Genomic DNA, 20,604 nt, shown 5'->3' with positions numbered 1-20,604 from the left:
AGAAAAGGGACAAATAAAGAGTTTCAATAATATAATTTAGTGCTTTTAAATAAAAATTTAAACTAAATTGAAATTTCACTCCGAGCCTCGTTCAACTCAAAACACCGACCTAATAAATTCATAAGAGCAGATCGAGGGCTGAATTCGGAATAATACTAATCTTACTATTTATGCCACATTTATCTTTATAAGCCTGCAATATGTTATATTATTAATTCAGCGAGTCAGTGGAAGTGACCGACAATTTAAAGATTCGTTCAATAAGCGATGCCGATTCGTTCACAAATGATACTTCCAGGAAAAATCAATGAAAAGAGCTCTAGGCCCTATAGGGTCTTTTTAAATTTATTTTATTTATAGTGATCATCTATTTTGTTGTCTTTTGGTCCCATGAGGGACATTTAGGCCTATATAACATATTACATTATATTGAGAAATGTAATTTATCAAAACGTTTATCTGGAATTAAGAATTTAAGGTGGCCACATTAGCGAAATTTCGGTAAAAACCCTTACGAACCCATGTTTTTATTAGTTTTTTTTAAAGTTTTTATATAGTATATGTGTTTAATACCAATCCACCATCCATCAATCCACCATTTTGGCGGATTGATTACCAACCGCAGTTTTACAAACAGGCCTCTACCATTATGGTTAGTGTTATGGTTAATTTTCGTAAGGGAAGGCCTATGTCCATTGGTGTAGATGTATATGATACACAACTCGTTTCACGTTTAAACCAAACGCTTTAATGTGATTAATAAGGTAAACGTGGACGTAGTTTATGTTCACGTGCTCCAGGAGACCAGCTGCTTCTCATAAATGGCTAATAAGATAATGCTTTTATCCCCCTCACACCTTATCGTGCATTGTACAACACAATCCCCAGTCATAGGCGATTGGATAATCTGGCTGTCTGTTTGGTAGTGCTTGTTTGTAAAGACCATATCCATCTCAAATGGCTGCATTCACCTTTATGGGTTCATCTACTTCTAAAACTCTCTTAAACATGAGAGGAAATATTTTAACTATCTCTGTGATTTTGATGTCTTTGTTTTTTTTGGGTAAGTCTATTTCCATTCTAGCCTGATATGTAGGCCATTTTAACGCTTTGTTCAAATCAAAGATGAATGGATTGAGAGACTCTTATTTCCATACAGCATTTTAAAAATCATACCAGTGTGATATTAGTTCTTGAGTAGGCTATGTATAATGTGTATTGGATAGCATTTTGAAAATATGAATGTAATTTGATATCACATTTGCAAACTACAAACTGATTTGTGCCATTATAACTAAGGAACTCCCTGTAAAAATGTGCTGCCTTAACTTAAGTGCAGTCAACTTGGATGTTTAAGTAATTTCAACTTAAGTTACATTAAACTGACTTAAAAGTTGTTTAACTTATAAAAAACGTTTAAATTGTAGTACCCCATTAATAGTAGTCTTTTTCTTGCAGGACAAACACTTGAGTGCTTTCGGTGTGATCTTGGATTCTGGGATCTGTGTTACACTACAAAGACAAACTGCAGTGAGGATGAGTTGTGTTATGTGGGAACTGGTAAAGCAGGTAAATGATGCCAATGTTCAGTTTTTGCAGTATCCTATTGACAAACCAGTCTCCCTTTGTTACTCTGCCTAACTTTCCCTTTGTTTTTGTTTTGTTTTCAGCTTCTGTCCTGGATATAAAGGTGATGGGTTGTCTTCCCATGGAGAAATGCAACATAACGACATATGTAGAGTTTCTTACCAATAAGACCTTGTACACCATGAAGACCACGTGTTGTGATGAAGACTTCTGCAACTCTGCCTCTGTAGTTCAGTTGTCCCTCGCTCCTCTCTTGCTCACCATCCTTCTCATTGCCCAGATGATGGGTGTGTTTTGATGAGGGTTTTCAACTTCCAAATTCTAATTGTAATAAGGGATCGAAGGCTTTTCATGTTTACACTTGTTCACATAGGCTACTATTACTGTTCATTTTACTGTGTTGAATGATCTGAAACCGCTGCCTTCATGACAGAGCACGTTTGGATAGTCTTTTCTAGTCAGTTGTTTTTTGTGTTCATCAAAAAAGAGGAAAGATTACAGAATATTTATAAATGCATGTTTTCTTAACACAATTTTTGCAGTTTTACTGTTTAATAAATGCAAAAGTCTAACATTCATCATGGTTTCCTGTCTTGTTGTATGTACGGTCATGACCACGTCCAATAGAGGGCGCTATTTGATTAAAATGTTAGATTGCCTGACTGCGCATGCTCAGATTAGAGCTGATCTTCACGTCATCCTCTTAAATACTTAAACTCATCTTATTGTATAAAGATCTTAGAACGCATGCTTCCCATGTCAAACGTGATTGGACTGGTTGCAACCTTGTGTTCAAAAAGTGGGGAAGTGCACTAGTGTGTGTGTGTTTACTTCCCGCGTGCCTGGAAGAATCGAGCAGATAATAAAAGTATGTTTGTCGCGCGCAGCATCGCAGCCGATCACAAAGATCTGATCCACGATGTTTCATATGATTTTCACGGCCGGAGAATGGCGACGTGTTCCAGCGACCAAAGCATTAAGGTAAATGATTTGTCACACCATGGCCTGCTGAAGTTGGTTTACAATGTAACAGATGTGGTTAACAAGCATGCAATGTAAATAAGACCTGAATCTGACTAGAAGTGTGCCTTTATTTTTTTTTTTATTTTTTTCTCATAGGTGTGGGATAAGGGGGATAGTGGAGAATGGAACTGCACAGCCAGCTGGAAAGTAGGTCTCACTTTAAAGTGGTTCTCAACCAAGGGTCCAGGGCCCACTAGGGGGCTAGAGGATGAAGTATTTAAATTAGTTAATTATTATATGAAAATACTCAAAATGCTAAAACTTTTGATTGGACTCATATTCCCCATAACGTTACACTTCCTCATTTAAAGAGGACCTATTGTGCCTTTTTCAAAGTCTTGGTTTGTTTTTGGGGTCTACTAGAATAGGTTTTCATGCTTGAATGTTCAAAAATGCATTCTTTTTCACATATTTTACATTGTTGCAGCTCTCTTCCCAACCTGTCTTTAACACTCTTAGTTCCTGTCTCCGTGAAATTTCTCTGAAGCCATTTGAAGGCTAGCCTCCTCGCCAGACTTTCAGACTGATGGCAGAAGGTCTGGACTCCATCACAGCTTTAATTGGCCAATGACTGCCCAGAGGCCATTTGACTGACATGTAAAGCAACCAGTCAGAGTTTTAGTTTTTGCGTCATGTTTAGTAGTGTGAAAATGTAACGATGTCCCTACAACAACAGACTGGTGTGTAAAACTCTTGGGTGTATTATAAAGAGTCTATGTTGCGAACTTCACATACTTTTGAAAATCCAGCGTTTAGTTGAGCCTGATAAGCGCTCGTTGTAAACACGACGGCGTTCTTCTTCCATGAGGGGGTTTGGCGTCACGGCTTCTTTGTTTCCAGGCGGACTGTTAAAGAATGTGATGTGCGTTAAGGAAAACAAGCAGCTTTTGCAATAATTACAACTGAAAAATATAAAATGGAGGTATCCTAGAAATATGGTGGGGCCTTTGGTTCAAACAGGTTGAGAACCATTGCCATAAGATCATCCCAAAACACTTATTCAGCATCATGAATATTTGAATACTTTCAGTATTGGTTGTTATTGGGATGCATTGGGTTTTGGGCTGTAATTTGACAAACTGTTGTTTTGTAGACTCACAGTGGCTCAGTCTGGCGAGTGACCTGGGCCCATCCAGAGTTTGGACAGGTGTTGGCATCCTGCTCCTTTGACCGTACTGCCATAGTGTGGGAGGAGATTGTTGGAGAGTCCAATGACAAACAACGAGGGCAAAGCCACTGGGTAAATGAGATTCGAATGGGCATTTGCCTTAAATTAGTTGATTCTGCCAAGTTTTTTTTAATGAATATGTTGGAATTGATTGGGGTTAACGCATAGTTGCAGAAGGAGGTTTTAACTTCTTCAATAAGAGTTGCAATGGCATACTACCATACTCTTCTGTGTCTAGTGCAGTAAATTAAATATATATATATATATTTCTTTTTTTTGTTATCTCTTTGACTCCATTTGATTGGACTGTCAGGAGTTAAGACACATACTATTTGTGTAGTACTGCTTATATTTTAACGTATATAAATTTAAATATAAATATATATAAACATAAGCACTGCCTTTTATCAAAGAGCCATTTTTAACTTGAATGTGCGCGGCTTCCCATGTCAGTTATTTTAGCTGTACAAAAACAGTCTGTTGGGCTGCTTGATATTGCAATGTGGTATTTATCATATTTTAATTTATCATAATCTTAAACAGGTTTGTAGTGCAAATAGTTTTACTGTTTACTGCATTTTGCTCTAGTTATCTTTACCTATTGTGGCTAATGAATGAGCAGTCTTGTACATTCACATGAAGTAGTTTACTTCCATGTTGCAAAATAAGGTGGAAACATTGCACAGAATCAGTTACTCTATTCCGAACATGGCTTGTTTATAACTTTAGGACTCTGAAATTGTCAGCATTAATGTCTCCCCCGTTCTCACATCAGATCAAGAGAACCACACTTGTGGACAGTCGGACATCTGTGACCGATGTGAAGTTTGCTCCGAAGCACATGGGCTTGATGCTGACCACATGTTCTGCTGACGGGGTGGTGCGAATCTACGAGGCCCCTGACGTGATGAACCTGAGCCAGTGGTCCCTGCAGCACGAGATCTCGTCCAAACTCTCCTGCTCCTGCATCTCGTGGAACCCTTCCAGGTGAGAGCGCACTGATGATGGATGAACATAACTACAACATAGTCACAGTCGTGTGTGTCACACAGTCAGGAGATTCACAGAGTTCTCATTTGTTTTTTATCACGTTTAAAAGCATTTGTATGAATAAGAGCGTGATCATATAATGTAACGCTAGCCAAAGGATGATGGGAAAAAATAGATATTAACGTGTTAAACTGAAAAAAATACGTCTGTTAACGCGTTAATTTTGTCATCCCTATTATTATTATTACTCTTTGAGCTACAATAGAAATGTATGTCTGTCACAATTTTAAGTTAAACTGAACTTTTATTTTGGCGAGTTGTTGTGAAGGCCTTGTATTTGATATGACGATTCCTCAACTGAAATGCTTGTGAAGTGACTCAGAGCAGCTCTGCAGGTGAAGTTCAAGTGTTCATGTCCTCATATAGTGAGACAGAAGACACTATAAACACTGCAAGCGTCACACATGCTTGAGTAGCGCGTATAAGCTGAACCAGCGGCATTCATGAACACAGACTTCATATTTCAATAGCAGTCTTTATGCAGTCTAATATTTTCAGACAGTAGTCCATATCCCTATTCAGTTAAGTGTACAGCCTACTTTTGACTTATCACCCCAAATTATGTGACATTCTGTGACTGGATTCTGTCCATGTTTTCTGCACCATCAAAATCATAGGGCCCTTTTTATAGATGTGCACATTTTGTAACTTAATTTATCCTAAATCTGAAAGTCTCAGATAAAGTCTCATTGAAATAGACTTTCACAAAAGGGTGAAACCTCTGTCTCTAGATCTGTGACTGCAAATATCACAGATGTTCTACATGCTTGTCAACAGTAACATTAAACTTAATAGATCTTTGACTACATTTCAAACAAGATTCTATTGGTTTTCAAGACCTCTCAGGCCACTTTGAGACTGTATTGTCCTAGCAAACTGAATCAATAAATGCACATGCTTGATTACGTAAAGGTTCCACCAAAAATTAATATTGTCATCATTTACTCAACCTCAAGTTGCTCTAAACCTGTATGAAATTCTTTCTTCTGCTGAACACAAAATATATTTTGAAGAATGTCAGTAACCAAACAGTTGATGGGCCCCCATTGACATCCATTGTATTTTATTTTTTGTGTGTGTGGCAAAATGTTCATTTGGGGTGAACTAACCATTTTAAGAATTTTTTTCTTTTGTCTTTACAGTTCTCGAGCTCACGCCCCTATGATTGCAGTGGGGAGTGATGACAGCAATGCGACATATGGCGGCAAGGTTCAGATATACGAGTATAATGAAGTTACAAGGTTTGCCTTCAAATAATTTGATCCTTTATATCCTAGTTCACACTTATCCAGCAAAAACTCACATCCCCACAGGTTAGATATTTAAAGTTTTTATTTATCTTTTTTAATGGTTGCAGGAAATATGCCAAAGCGGAGACACTGATGACAGTTACAGACGCGGTACACGATATTGCATTTGCTCCAAATCTGGGCCGGTCTTTCCATGTGCTCGCTATTGCCACCAAAGACGTTCGCATCTTCAAACTGGTTCCACTTCGGTGAGAGAAATGAAGCCGAATGAGTATTACAGTAGAATGGGAAATATATCTTGTGTAATGATGGCATGAGTTTTTCTTTATTATTTAAGCCCTGTACATCACTGCATCTATATGATAATTCTAAAACCGCCTTTCCACCATCTCCAATATTAACATACGATTGTCACACTTCACCCCCAGTGGTCCGCAACCGTTACCCTCAGCTTGTTCACCATTGTAAAATCAGTGATTTCCATGAATATATTGAATTTATGAATGTATCCACACTAAACAAATGGCTTCCCGATATGTCTGAAGGAGAAACAGTTGGTTTTCTTGGGGTTTGTTGTTGCTGTGATCACAGTAAACGCGTCATCAGAGATGTCATTGCAAGAGGGAGGGGAAGTTATTTTGATTAAAGATATTCCATAAAAATAAGATTTGTCCATTTTGATTTCACAGTGACTTAACCTTTCAGAAATGTTGATAATGTTTTAGTGGAAAAATACTGGTAATTCCGACCTCACATTCATAGTTTTGATTAGAATGCATCATATTGCATACGATCTAGTCACAGAAGTTCAAATATATTAATGCATCTGAAGCTTAAGTCAAATTCAGAAATGCACGCATCTGGTCAGAACCCCACGCAGCTCCTGTACTATTCATTGAAAATGATTGAATTTCGGTCTGTCGCTTGTTTGTTGGAGATCGTAGAAAGGCGACTTTACAGATCTATTTATTTTAGCATTGCAGTCCTGATGTTTAGTTTAAAAAAAAGTTTTCTTTCAGAATTGAAAACAAAAAACTCCATTCAGAGTTGTTTGGATACAAAATATTTTAATTGAATGCCAATAGACCTTATTCAGAGCAGCGCCATGACAGGTATGAAAGCAAAGCTGTGAGGGATAGACTTGCCTATTTTCAATGGCATCTGCTGTAAAAACCTCCTAGATCACATATAATTTTCCACAGCTTATGTTGTATGGAGGTTTTTTTTTTTTTTTTTTTTTTTGCCTACTGAAATTTCTCTGAAAGATATGCAGCGTTTCATCAGCTGAACAGTCCAAAAACACATTGAATAACAGTGCAACCCACTGAAGAGATGTCTATCCCTCACTGCCTCGCTTTCATTCCTGTTAAAAATCAGAGGCGGCGCTGCTGTGAATAAGGTCTATAGATTTACCACAATTTGCATGCCTCTTTTTGACTAACAGAAAGGACAGCTCTTCATCAGCGCCCACTAAATTCGAGGTGCAGGTGCTGGCCCAGTTTGACAGTCATAACTCTCAGGTGTGGCGCGTCAGTTGGAACATCACCAGTACGATTCTGGCCTCCTCTGGTGATGATGGCTGTGTGAGACTCTGGAAAGGTGAGCATTTGCAAGAATTTAAAATCGCAATGATCATATGCAACTACTAGAATATTAACGTCAGCATTTAAAGGCAGGACTTGATTTTGTCCATCAGGAATTGATTGGATGGTTGTGGTTTTGGTCAATTTCTGTGATCTCATGTGAGGCCCTTTTTACAACTGGTATTAAGATGCATTTTGGTCGATCGGATCATAAGTAGAAGAGTGAGACGCATTCCCGTTTACACATGGGGTGTTTTAATACGCCTCTTTACACCTGTATTTACTAGTGTCGTCTACTTGTGATCCGATCAATCAAAATTAATCTTAATACCAGATGTAAACATGTCTAAGTGACATGTTGTCTCCTCCTCATGCCAGTAAACGCATCATCAGAGAAGAGATGTTGCTGCAGGAGGGAGAAGTTAATTTGATTAAAGCTTTCTGGGGCACATTAAAAAAAAAGTGCACAGATACATCATTTATAATTACTGCAATATTGCATAACAATTAAGAATTTTCCATTTTGATTTCATGGTGAATGTTTTAATTTGTTGTAATTTGCCTTTTTCTTTTTCACATTTTACCAGCAAACTACATGGACAATTGGAAATGCACAGGTATTCTAAAGGGAGATGGCAGTCCAGTATATGGGTCATCTGGTCAGCCTGGTGCTCTGAGTGCCGTCCTGGGCTCTTCTTCTGCACAGAGTGCTTTAAACGGGGCCACTGGACGATAGATGCCTTTCTACAGGACCACCCTGAGGAAATCTGGAGCTGAGCACTTCTATGATACGGGACTTCACACTGAGACAAACTGATTGTGCTTGCTGGACATGCGAAAAGACTGGCACTTAACATGGGTCCATTATTTTGAACTGCCTTGAAGGAATGATTTTTTTGAAGTTTACTTTTCTTTCTATCTGTAGTATTATGTTTAACTCTGATCTGAATGAATTCTGTGAAAAAAATCATGGCTTTCAGAATTGTTGTATTGTCATCTTTGAATGGATGCTAATGCCTTGATCACAAAAGGGACTGTCTTACTATATAGGACTCTACATTTCATTTCTATTCTATTTTGCCACATTGTCGACATGAAAAAATATGCTGGCATTATAACACTGCCAAAATTTTGTCTAATTGTCTTCACTCTTTTGTGTTATATAACGAGAATAATAAAGGTCATAGCCGCTGGTATATATGAAGCATGCATAAATCTTTGAGCTTATTTCATTAGAATCCTGCATGTCTACAAATATCTATACTGATACTTGTCATGATCTGTATTGGACAGTTGTATTATGATGCAAATGATTTAGTATTTTCTGTTTCATGGCCAAATGTTTCTGTAAAGAAAGATGCATACATAAATATAAAAATACACTTAAAAATAAATATAGAAAATAATAAATGAAGGAAAAAAGTAATAAAGAATTCAGGATTCAATTTAATTTAAAAAAAATATTTGTTTGGAGGTCATTTGTTCCTTTATTTTCTTAAAATCACATTTATGTATCTATATTTAAATTAAAAGGGCATGTATTAAATACCGTTTAGAAATAGATTGCACAGAAAAAAAAATGATTAGGGCTTAAAATACTAAAACAATTTAGTGTCAAAGTCTAATAATGTGGATCATGTAATTACTGACATTAAAATGTTTTTTAATTGATAAAAATAAATATTTTCTACAACTTTGTTATATGGTGTATGATGTGCAGATATATTGTCCTGTATTCGGGAATTGTATTTATGGTCTTATATGACAGTATGTATTTCCAGTCTAAATATCAGGCTATTTAAATATGCCGTTTGGTGAATTACAATGACCGTGTTTAGTAAGCAACTGTCATGTTAGGGTCCCACACACAGTTGCTGTCTCAGCTGTTCTGTGGATCTGCTCTAGAGATTCATTTCACGATCTCGTTCGTGCTAGTTTATATGAAACGTTATTTTAAATTAATAAATACTTATTAATTTGTAAAAAATCTGGCTTTTAATTGTTTGATTGTAATATCTAAACAACCAATTGAAGTCCTCATGCATTCAGAAATTATCTGCTGTACTATCATTACTAAACGTAAAGTATACATTTAACAGCACTATTTAGTTTAGAACACATTTATGTATTAAAAATGTTTGAAACAAACAGCTTCTTCATTCAAAACACCAACAAGTTGATTGACAGATGATTACGCCACTCTTTGAACTCAGTCAGGCAGGATTCTCCAATGAAAATCGCGGTTATGTCGAAGCCCCGCCCATGCAAAGAGAAACTAGAGGCGGGATTCTCTCGTAATGGCTTCACTTCATCTTTATACTTCGACAAACTCTTCTCAGAAAGCGGAGAGGTCGCTATAAAGGCAACGTTTCTTCTTGTAATGCGGATTATTGGTGCTGTATTTGTATAAAGTAGTCGAATTAACTTCCTTTATAAGGCACAAGTGCCGCTTTTCTCCTCATGGTAAGTTCTCATCGAAACAGATTCTTCTCAGCTGTTGCAAATCTTTTCCAGTGTTGTTGTCACGGTATAGTTTTCCGCCAACGACTGGTCGAAGAAAGTAAGCTTGAGCCCGAAAAAAACGACGTTTCTGTTTAAATGACATTTTAAGTGTCACTTTTTTTGCCTTTGTTTAACTGTTTAAGTTATACGGTTGAAGTGTTTGTATCATGGCCTTAACGTTACAGTTATTCTCAACTGCACGGTGTTTATTTGAGTTAAACAGCCCTTTATCCTTATTTATGTCGTTTTTAGTCAGTTCACCCGCAAATACTGTTATTCTGACTTTAATAACTTACAACAGCGTTTGATGTGCAGTTAAAGTTGTTGGTTATTGAACTGATAAAGGTAACGTTAGTCTGATGACTACAGACGTCACATGAATGAAGCCAATTCTGGAGTAACGTTATATGGAAAGAGACAGTCAAGTTTACGATGTTGCTAAATTATTAATTTATATTTATTTAGTTGAATCTGTGCTTTGTCATTTTCCAGTAACGATAAAGAGCTAAATGCAACATAAGCTAGCTGCCATATCAACAGATGTCAGCTCTATCTGTGTAACAATATGAGTCACAAAACACCCTATTATGTGTGACACTGTGTAAGAGACATAACATCCTCTAGGCTTGTCTTTAGTTGGCAGTCTACATGTCCAGTAAACAAACCGGCACAGTATGACAATAATGTCATTTAGCACTGGTTCCCTATGGGAACTCACGAGTTCACTCTGCATGCCTGAAATATGCACTTCTTGTTTTGCAGTCACTCCTCATGTGCTGAAGCCCTGTGCCAATGAGCCACACAGACATGGAGAACTTCCAAAACATTGAGGATGAGCCGTTTCCCAGCTTCCTTTCTAACGCCTCGCTGGGCAGTAGTGGCCGCTCCACTCTCGGCAACGTGACACTAGGCTCCACACTCGGGATGCCCATGGCAGCCTCAACCGTGGCTAAAATTAGACCTCCAGTAGACAACAGGTGGGAAACTTCTGCATTTAATCTCACAAATATTGTGACCGTGTATCTGTCCTAACTTGGTGAGAATGTTGACTTCCTTAGTTTCCTGTTTGGTAAACAGTGTTAATTTTTTTTGAGTGATTACTTGCATTGGTTTTGTAAAACCACCAGACCGGCCATCTTTGTGTAATGGCTTGCATCAAACAAACTAAAATCAAAACTGCTTTGTGTGCTTATCAAATCATAAGTGGCTACGATTTAAAGTCGGCATAAAACGGAAGTTATTTCTTCCCTATCGTGATTCGTAACACATCAACTTATATTCAAAACAGTGACTCGGGGGAAAAAACAAAACAGGGCTTGACTTTGTCCATCTGGAATTGATTGGATGGTTGTTGTTTGCCATTGCTGTGACCTCATGTGAGTGACAGATTGTCCTGCCCTCATGCCAATAAACACATCATCAGAGAAGTTATTTTGATTAAAGGTTACACATGAATTTTTTTAATTATGATGTGCATGGATAAATTGTTTATGAGAAAGGTACTATATGGTTATCTGGACCACATGTGATGACCTACCCCAACCCCGCCCCTAAACCTACCCGTCACTGGGGTCAGGTGTGGTCCGGATAACCGTATAGTACAATGAGAAATACTCCAATGTTTTATTAAAAATAAAAATCTGAATTGTCAATTTTTGATTTCATGGTGACTAAGTATATTGGCCTTGTTTCTTGTTCTGTGTATTTCAAAGCAACGTGCGGCACGGTAAATGTGCAAGACTGTCCCAAGTCTGATAAATGCCAAAGCGCAGTGCCCTTAACGCACACTAAATCCTTTAAAGGGATACTCCACTTTTTTTGGAAATAGGCTCATTTTACAACTCCCCCAGAGTTAAACAGTTGAGTTTTACCGGTTTCGAATCCATTCAGCCGAGTTTCTGATATTTAGAAGAATATCAGTAACCAGACAGTTTCTAGTCTCATTGACTTCCATAGTATATTTTTTTTCCTACTATGGAAGTATAGTATATTTTTATATCTTTATATTATATTTATATTATATATTATATTATACAGTGAGGAAAATAAGTATTTGAACACCCTGCTATTTTGCAAGTTCTCCCACTTGGAAATCATGGAGGGGTCTGAAATTGTCATCGTAGGTGCATGTCCACTGTGAGAGACATAATCTAAAAAAAAAAATCCAGAAATCACAATATATGATTTAACTATTTATTTGTATGATACAGCTGCAAATAAGTATTTGAACACCTGTCTATCAGCTAGAATTCTGACCCTCAAAGACCTGTTAGTCTGCCTTTAAAATGTCCACCTCCACTCCATTTATTATCCTAAATTAGATGCACCTGTTTGAGGTCGTTAGCTGCATAAAGACACCTGTCCACCCCATACAATCAGTAAGAATCCAACTACTAACATGGCCAAGACCAAAGAGCTGTCCAAAGACACTAGAGACAAAATTGTACACCTCCACAAGGCTGGAAAGGGCTATGGGGAAATTGCCAAGCAGCTTGGTGAAAAAAGGTCCACTGTTGGAGCAATCATTAGAAAATGGAAGAAGCTAAACATGACTGTCAATCTCCCTCGGACTGGGGCTCCATGCAAGATCTCAACTCGTGGGGTCTCAATGATCCTAAGAAAGGTGAGAAATCAGCCCAGAACTACACGGGAGGAGCTGGTCAATGACCTGAAAAGAGCTGGGACCACCGTTTCCAAGGTTACTGTTGGTAATACACTAAGACGTCATGGTTTGAAATCATGCATGGCACGGAAGGTTCCCCTGCTTAAACCAGCACATGTCAAGGCCCGTCTTAAGTTTGCCAATGACCATTTGGATGATCCAGAGGAGTCATGGGAGAAAGTCATGTGGTCAGATGAGACCAAAATAGAACTTTTTGGTCATAATTCCACTAAACGTGTTTGGAGGAAGAAGAATGATGAGTACCATCCCTACTGTGAAGCATGGGGGTGGTAGCAACATGCTTTGGGGGTGTTTTTCTGCATATGGGACAGGGCGACTGCACTGTATTAAGGAGAGGATGACCGGGGCCATGTATTGCGAGGTTTTGGGGAACAACCTCCTTCCCTCAGTTAGAGCATTGAAGATGGGTTGAGGCTGGGTCTTCCAACATGACAGTGACCCGAAGCACACAGCCAGGATAACCAAGGAGTGGCTCTGTAAGAAGCATATCAAGGTTCTGGCGTGGCCTAGCTAGTCTCCAGACCTAAACCCAATAGAGAATCTTTGGAGGGAGCTCAAACTCCGTGTTTCTCAGCGACAGCCCAGAAACCTGACTGATCTAGAGAAGATCTGTGTGGAGGAGTGGGCCAAAATCCCTCCTGCAGTGTGTGCAAACCTGGTGAAAAACTACAGGAAACGTTTGACCTCTGTAATTGCAAACAAAGGCTACTGTACCAAATATTAACATTGATTTTCTCAGGTGTTCAAATACTTATTTGCAGCTGTATCATACAAATAAATAGTTAAAAAATCATACATTGTGATTTCTGGATTTTTTTTTTTTTTTGATTGTCACTCACAGTGGACATGCACCTACGATGACAATTTCAGACCCCTCCATGATTTCTAAGTGGGAGAACTTGCAAAATAGCAGGGTGTTCAAATACTTATTTTTCTCACTGTATATCTTTATCATTATAGTTATCGTCCTTGGTGTGAACGGGCATTAAAGGGGACCTTTATTCCCATTTTACAAGATGTAATATAAATCTCAGGTGCCCCAGAATGTGTTTGTGAAGATTCAGCTCAGAATATCCCACAGATCATTTATTATACCATGTTGTAAATGCCTATTTTTAAGTGGAAGGGAAAACATGCCGTTTTCGTGCATGTATCTTTTAAATGCAAATGAGCTGCTGCTCCCTTTTCAGAAGAGGGCGCATCCTTTACAGCTCGTGCATTGGATACTCTGCCAAAAACTAAAACATCTGTTTGGTTTTGCTTATCTCTATCACTAGCTGCATTTATATGGACCCTTATATGCGGATTGACGGCTCAATCGGACTAAAAAACCTTCATGTAAACACCTTAATCAATCCGACTGAGCTCGATCGGATTGAAAGGGGTGTTTTATTCCTTTTATAATCTGATCGAGAGAACATGTAAACACTTGATTGGATTGAAAACCGAAACTGAAAGGACTGTGCTTGTGCAATAACGTTAAATAGCGTTATGACGTGCGGAACGAGCTGTTCTTCCTGTTGAATAAAGTGTCATATAAATGAGTGTCCCGTCATTCTTAAATTCTCATTTCACTGCGTCTGTGAAGTGAAGCAGGACAACGTCCCACCAGTCCTTATTTCGGATTCTCATCCACAGACGACTGGTTTTGGGCATTTTCACTGCGTGATGAATATAAGCAGCACGGCAAAACGGTTCATATGCTCATTGTCTCCAAACCATGACCGGAGACGGATAAATATTACATCTGCTGTTTAAAACAAATAAAGAACCAATAGAGGAGAACAGTTATGCACGAACAGCAGGAAACTCTGTATATTTGTGCAGTGTGCGCATGTCAAAAAATCAATTCTGATTTGAAACTTGTGACATATAAACGCGCCCATCAACCCGATTACTTTATTTATCGTTCATGTAAACACCGTGTTCGGATTCATCAATCGTATTGATTTCATTCCGATTGAGCCAAAAGGTGTCCATGTAAACGTAGCTACTGTCACACTCACTTGACATTGCAGTTATTCATCATAATGAAAGTTTATTATCTGCATGTGTTTTAAAGCCATATCAGTCTTAACTTCTATATGGTTCTTAGCGCACACATCAGAAGCAAGCGCGCAGAAAGCTGGATATCTGACGGCGCTTCCATGAGTATTAAACTTAAGTTCTCTGACGTATTATTGCGCTTAAACTGTCAAATGCACACAAGGTTTTGTCAAAAACACACAGTTTACATAAACGCAGTCCTTTATGTCTGGGAACGTAAACCGCAAGTAAATGAATTGCATGTGTGTATTAGATCTGTGTTTTAAAGTGAAAGCAATGTAATATATAGCAGTGGGTACTGTATATGCTGTTAATAGGAATCAAACAACAAAAGAAAAACAGAAAATCACTCACTGCTCTTGATTGAATAACTTTAGTAGCTTTAATAAGAATAGTTTTTTTTTTATTTCTTGAATTCTGCTGTTAAAAGCTCTGGTGATGAGATAAACACACACTGCTGACACACATTTATGTTCAAACACCATGTAAAAGTGAATTTTGCATAATAGGTCCCCTTTAATACTGTTTTGGATTGTTTTTTTAATGCTAAGTGTTTCCCATCATCCATGTTCTGCCCTGAAATTGCACAATGTTGAGGTTTACAGTGTAAGTGAGTATTTTGTAAAATATTTGCAACTGCTTTTTATCACTTATTTAGAAACAAGCACCACAATTAATTTGACATCTGTAACATAAGGACTACTGAAACGCTTTTATGCAGGATTATGTTTACATGGAATATTTCAGAATGTATCACCCGGATGTATTTTATGTTATGTAAAGTTGAAATGTTTTATTTAATAATTGTATTTTATTTTATGAATTGTGATATTGACCTTGTTTGCCATGTAAATAGCCTTGATGCTAACATGGCTTTAAAATTTAAATAAACGAGCAAACAATTAATCTCTGCATGCACTGTGAGTTTAACATGCATTTAGGAATGCAATGTGCGCCAGTTTCGCTTTATCATTTCCAAAATACATTTGTGGACAGACGATTACAGCATTTCTTATTCTACATGTATTGAGACATGTTTGTAAACATGTTGTGACAGAAACCTAAAGGTCTTCTTCATGCAGTTTTCCAACCATGGGTGGAGGGGCAAAATACTATTTAGTGTTATGGTCACATGCTGTACATATATTGCTGCTAACTTAAATGATTATACTGCCATTAAACACAAACAAGGTTAATTGAGTTCATTTGTCCCTTTCAGAGTTACTGATGTCCAAGCATCATATTTAGAGGATGGACAATTTTCACTCATGCATTCCCAGGGGTCGGATGGAGGCAGGGAAAAATTTGTTCTCAGCCTCAAAGAAGATTTGTAAGTGATCAGCAGTTGTTAGAATTGTGATAAACTGAACTTTCCTCTAGTCCAAAAAGTCTGCCAATATTTGCCAGTTTCAAGTTCATTGCTGTCTATTTCAGAATTGACAGCACTGCTAGTTTCCCTTTATGTCTACAAACAACCTTATCAACATACATATATATATTTTTATATATTTTTTTTATGTCGGTTAAAATGCTTTCATTTTGTTTCACTTTCAAGTTGTATTATGTAGAACTGTATATCAATATTCTATCTGCCGTCAGCCAGTTATGAAACATTGAAGAAATTAGTTTCTCTCTCTCTTCTCTTTTTTTATTTATTTATTTTTTATATATATATATAGAGATGACTTTATTCCTGTGAATCGGTTCTCTGACCTGTTGGTGAATGTTAATTTGGATGAAACGGAATCTGTTTCCAAAACCTCATCAGGAAGGGTGGCTCCACCTCTTGTGTCAGGTTCTGGTCCTCTTCGGAATACAGGTACGTAATCTGCTGTTTTCTTTTCAGTTTTAGTTAAAGTCTTGGCTTAAATTTAATGGCAGGCCTGATGATGTCTACTTGATAATGCATGATTGACAAATTATTTGTATAATAGTGGAGTTTGGGTAACTTGTTCAAGCTGAGAAAAGTATTTTGAAATATATTTTTTCTTTCATTAGACCTCTCAACTGGTCCACTGTCATTCTCTCATTTTGGAGACAAACAAACGATGGCAGCTCAGGTACCTTTTTTTTTTTTTATATGAAATTATAATAAAAAAGAACAGATTATTGAACATTTTAGGCAAAATCTAAATCTAAAATTGCATATGTGTTTTTGAGTGATGTATTTCGTACATCAGGCTTTTATGGCTCATGTAATATGGTATAGAAGAATATGGAGCTCATACTCGAGTAGGGGAAAAAGAAACTAACAAAAAAAAAAAACTTGCAAACTGAAATATAAATATCAGCAACTGCATCAAGTTGCAAAAGTCATCCATGCACAAAGTACCCTACCCATGTGAACTGTGAAACCAGTACTGACACAAAAAAAAATCTAAAATAATGCATTTATTTAGTTTTTTTGTCAATACTTGTCTTACAGTACTGAAGAAACAGTTTGTATGAGCAGAAACCGTTTGCAATTAGGCTTGCTGCGATACTGTGTTTCACGGTGTTCAGCCGTACACCGATTGCATTACTTGGCCACCACGGCACTGCCCCACTATCATTTTGTTTTTTTATAGAAATAAAAAAACATTTATTTTAGTTGGACAATGACGTTACAATTATAAACCGAAAGCGTCTGCTCTGCTTCATACAGAACGAGCAGTCGAAGAGTCAGATTTTACTTATTACATGACATTGTGAGAGATAACTGACAGGACAGCATTTTTGTTCAACCCAACAGGATTTGGTGCGCAACAGATCCTGAGTGTAACTAAATGACATTCGTCATTAACAAAATGTGTCAGTAATGCCGCGTCCTATACAGAGTATGTGAATACAAAAGTGATCATAAAGCAAAGTGCTTAGAACTATTTTATATTTGAAAATCTTTACATTTATTTGTAAATCAGTCACTGAGTGACTGATTTGAAAAGTTAGTAATAAACTGAAAAAATTAACACATTACATAAGCCTGACGTCGTCATACTCAATTCTAGTCAGAATGTGAGTCTGATACTTCTCCATTGAGCTTTGATTATGGGGCGTGTTTCAACCGAACCAGGAAAAAAAATTCCTCTGCACTCAATTGGATAGACCTACAACCAATCAGAGCAACGGAGTAAGTGACGTATGTTTTTCATTCATGTTTCCGATCGCGGTTCTCTGTTCCTCTTTTAAAACGAATGCGCTGTCGATATCTTCTATAACAGACGCGATGGCGGAATCTACACATGATGTTTTATAAACAAATTTCAGGAGGAGCACATTCAAATAATCAATCCAATCAACCGTCTATCAGCATGAGAGGAAAGCATATATTTATTCACTCGGTCAACTCACCTAACATGACAGTTTTCAGCATCCCTGCACTCACTCTTGGCTTGTTCTTCCACAGCCAGGAATACGGGGGGAGTACTTTGGGTTCGGGCCGAATACCGAGCCCGAAGCCTCTCCTCAGACAGCACGCCAAATATGCATTTATTCTATCTGACTTATTTGTAAGCGTGAACTCGTGAAATCTCAATTCTTCAGCGGCAGTCATTTGAATTCAACCCAAGCGCTCGTTGATGACGTGGATGATGACGTTACCGTTGCTTATCTGTCCATCATCGTATAAAGCCCGCCCTGACAATTTGATTGGTCCGAACAATTTTTGTTCGGGCATAATAGCTCCTCAACGGAGCGAGTCCAGACCGAACTTCCCGACCAAAAAATATTGTGGGCGGGGTTCGGGCTGGCACCCAGGCTAACATTACATAGAAAAAGTGGCAGAATTACTATTATTGCATGTACACTCCAAGACTTAATGCACAGATCATTTGACAGTATCAGATTTTAGATTTAATCGTGTGGTGTTGAATATGATTGGCCATTGCGTTCATGCGCTCATGTCTGTGATTGGCTACAAAGCTCAACGCTGCAAAAAATTGGTTGTAAATAGAAACATTTGATGCTCTTCAGAGTGCTCACACAAACACCCACAGGAACAATTACAGCAAAACGATATTTTCAATGCAGGAAAAACACTGTATAAATATAACTCTGTTGTTACTAAGACATATTCGAAATATAGAATGACATGATATTTAAATGCTTAGTTTTATGATCAAAGCTCTATAGTTTTTATTTTTTTTATTGTGTGCCGAAAACATATAATGCAATGCAATATAATGATGATTGAGATATGTACAAACAAACGTTTCCTCAAAAGCCTGATGCCTTATATTTGATACATAATTGCTTCAGTTCAGTGAGTGTTTCTTAAAATATATATATTAACAATATAAAATGTATACTTGTCTTTCTGCTGTGAAATCTTTACTGATTTTTATAAGGCAAACTCATGTACCACAACCTGGCGGGGAAAGTTTTTAGCATTATACTAAAAGGCAATTATGCTAAAATGATAAACAATCAATCAGATGACAAAAGGCATGTAGTAGATTTCACACAACAGGTTTTTCCACAAAGTTTTAATCATGTTGTTAATTTACAGTAATTTGCATATCAAATATGATACAGTAGGCTTTGTAGGGCTGGGCTAAGCTTTCTTCTGTTCTTCTTAGACCACATTGCTCCCAGTGATGATGGAGGAAGAGGAGGGCTCTGCCAGTGAAGGGACAGGAAGTGAAAGGTGCTGTGGCAGCGTCGCCAGCTTCCTGGCTAATGAGAAACTGATGTCTCTGGACAGCATGGACAGTGATATCACTGGTTGGTTAAGAATTCAAGTTATATCTTCGAAAGAGCTCTAAAGGACCAAGATAAACAAGGCAAAAATCTTCTTTTTGTTTGTCCTCTAGATGATGATATTGATGTGAACCAACTCCATGATGATGAATTGGAGCTGTACTTCAACAAGTTGATGCCACCTGCAATGCAGAGAGGTCATGTGGAAGGACAAGAAATCTCTGTTGTGAGTTCTTTTGCTGGTTGTTTACAAAAGCTTACCTTTTCTTTTTTTCTTTTTTTAATAACACTCTGTTCCTGTTGTAGGAGTTACCTTCCAGTTCATCTCAGCCCACCTCTACCAAACCAGAAAGGATCAGACACGATTTCCATGATGACTATGACCAAGTATGGGCTAATTGTCATAAAATTACATCAAAATTGACCTCATTTACTCATGATGCATGCTTCTGGTATTGTTGCCAATGTTTGATATCCATATTAATAATATTCCAAAAATGTTTTAGTCTTATTAATCTTTTAGCAATATGTATTAAATTTCCCTGGCTTCTGAAACTGTTCGGCTAACGTTTGCTCTTGCGGTGTCAATCCACAGAGGGATTTTCACATGCCTGATGTACGTCTGGCAGCCACAGGTATGGATTCGTGTCCTGCAAGTGATGAAGAGGATACAGAGGACGAGCTAGAGGCTTTACAGAACCGGAGCAGAGCAAGATTCCTGCTACCAAGTACCTCCAGACAACCGGTTTGTCTTAGACTCCTTTCTGCTCACATTATCAATGGCTTTTATTTGGACCAGATCCAAACACCACAAAAATAATTTTGTAATGCGATATTTCTGTATGATCAGGTTGGGGAAAGCCATCGGCCTCATTTTCGACCAGGGTTGGAAGGAGGGAGCTCTGATGATGAGTTACAGACTGCAGGGAGGAACACTGACACCAGGACAGGCATTGAGCACCGCTGCTCTGCAGAGGGACAGGTCATCAACTCGCCTATTACTGGTAAAGTGCTCTTTATTAAATATAAAAAGCT

General features: G+C 37.8%; 2 protein-coding genes and 1 long non-coding RNA gene across 7 annotated transcripts in view; all 3 read left to right on the top strand.

The window, feature by feature from the left end:
• Positions 1-924: 924 nt before the first annotated feature.
• LOC311275891 lies at positions 925-1,695 on the top strand. The gene is made up of 3 exons (XR_014625005.1): positions 925-1,063; positions 1,459-1,569; positions 1,671-1,695. It is a non-coding gene; the product is annotated as an uncharacterized lncRNA (long non-coding RNA).
• A 616-nt stretch (positions 1,696-2,311) lies between these two features.
• Positions 2,312-8,865, top strand: LOC311276072 (nucleoporin SEH1-like). The gene is made up of 8 exons (XM_084385545.1): positions 2,312-2,568; positions 2,707-2,757; positions 3,704-3,850; positions 4,554-4,765; positions 5,971-6,069; positions 6,186-6,326; positions 7,523-7,677; positions 8,249-8,865. Exons 1-8 carry the CDS (start codon positions 2,458-2,460, stop codon positions 8,395-8,397), a joined length of 1,065 nt encoding a protein of 354 aa, XP_084241671.1. The 5' UTR covers positions 2,312-2,457; the 3' UTR covers positions 8,398-8,865.
• A 1,054-nt stretch (positions 8,866-9,919) lies between these two features.
• cep192 (centrosomal protein 192) overlaps positions 9,920-20,604 on the top strand; it is a 41,186-nt gene continuing 30,501 nt past the window's right edge. For 3 of the 5 annotated variants that reach the window (XM_084385105.1, XM_084385102.1, XM_084385104.1), the window contains exons 1-10: positions 9,924-10,124; positions 10,926-11,140; positions 16,112-16,222; positions 16,572-16,711; positions 16,891-16,952; positions 19,449-19,593; positions 19,683-19,795; positions 19,876-19,956; positions 20,165-20,314; positions 20,420-20,573. In XM_084385105.1, the coding sequence (XP_084241231.1) occupies positions 10,956-11,140; positions 16,112-16,222; positions 16,572-16,711; positions 16,891-16,952; positions 19,449-19,593; positions 19,683-19,795; positions 19,876-19,956; positions 20,165-20,314; positions 20,420-20,573 (1,141 nt within the window). In that variant the 5' untranslated portion in view covers positions 9,924-10,124; positions 10,926-10,955. Of the gene's footprint in view, positions 10,125-10,146; positions 10,222-10,925; positions 11,141-16,111; positions 16,223-16,571; positions 16,712-16,890; positions 16,953-19,448; positions 19,594-19,682; positions 19,796-19,875; positions 19,957-20,164; positions 20,315-20,419; positions 20,574-20,604 lie in introns of those variants that run through there. The other 2 variants (XM_084385103.1, XM_084385101.1) reach the window with 2 other exon arrangements.

Source organism: Rutilus rutilus, assembly GCF_951802725.1.
Source record: "Rutilus rutilus genome assembly, chromosome: 17".
Lineage (NCBI taxonomy): Eukaryota > Metazoa > Chordata > Actinopteri > Cypriniformes > Leuciscidae > Rutilus > Rutilus rutilus.
This window is presented reverse-complemented; position numbering and strand designations above follow the sequence as displayed.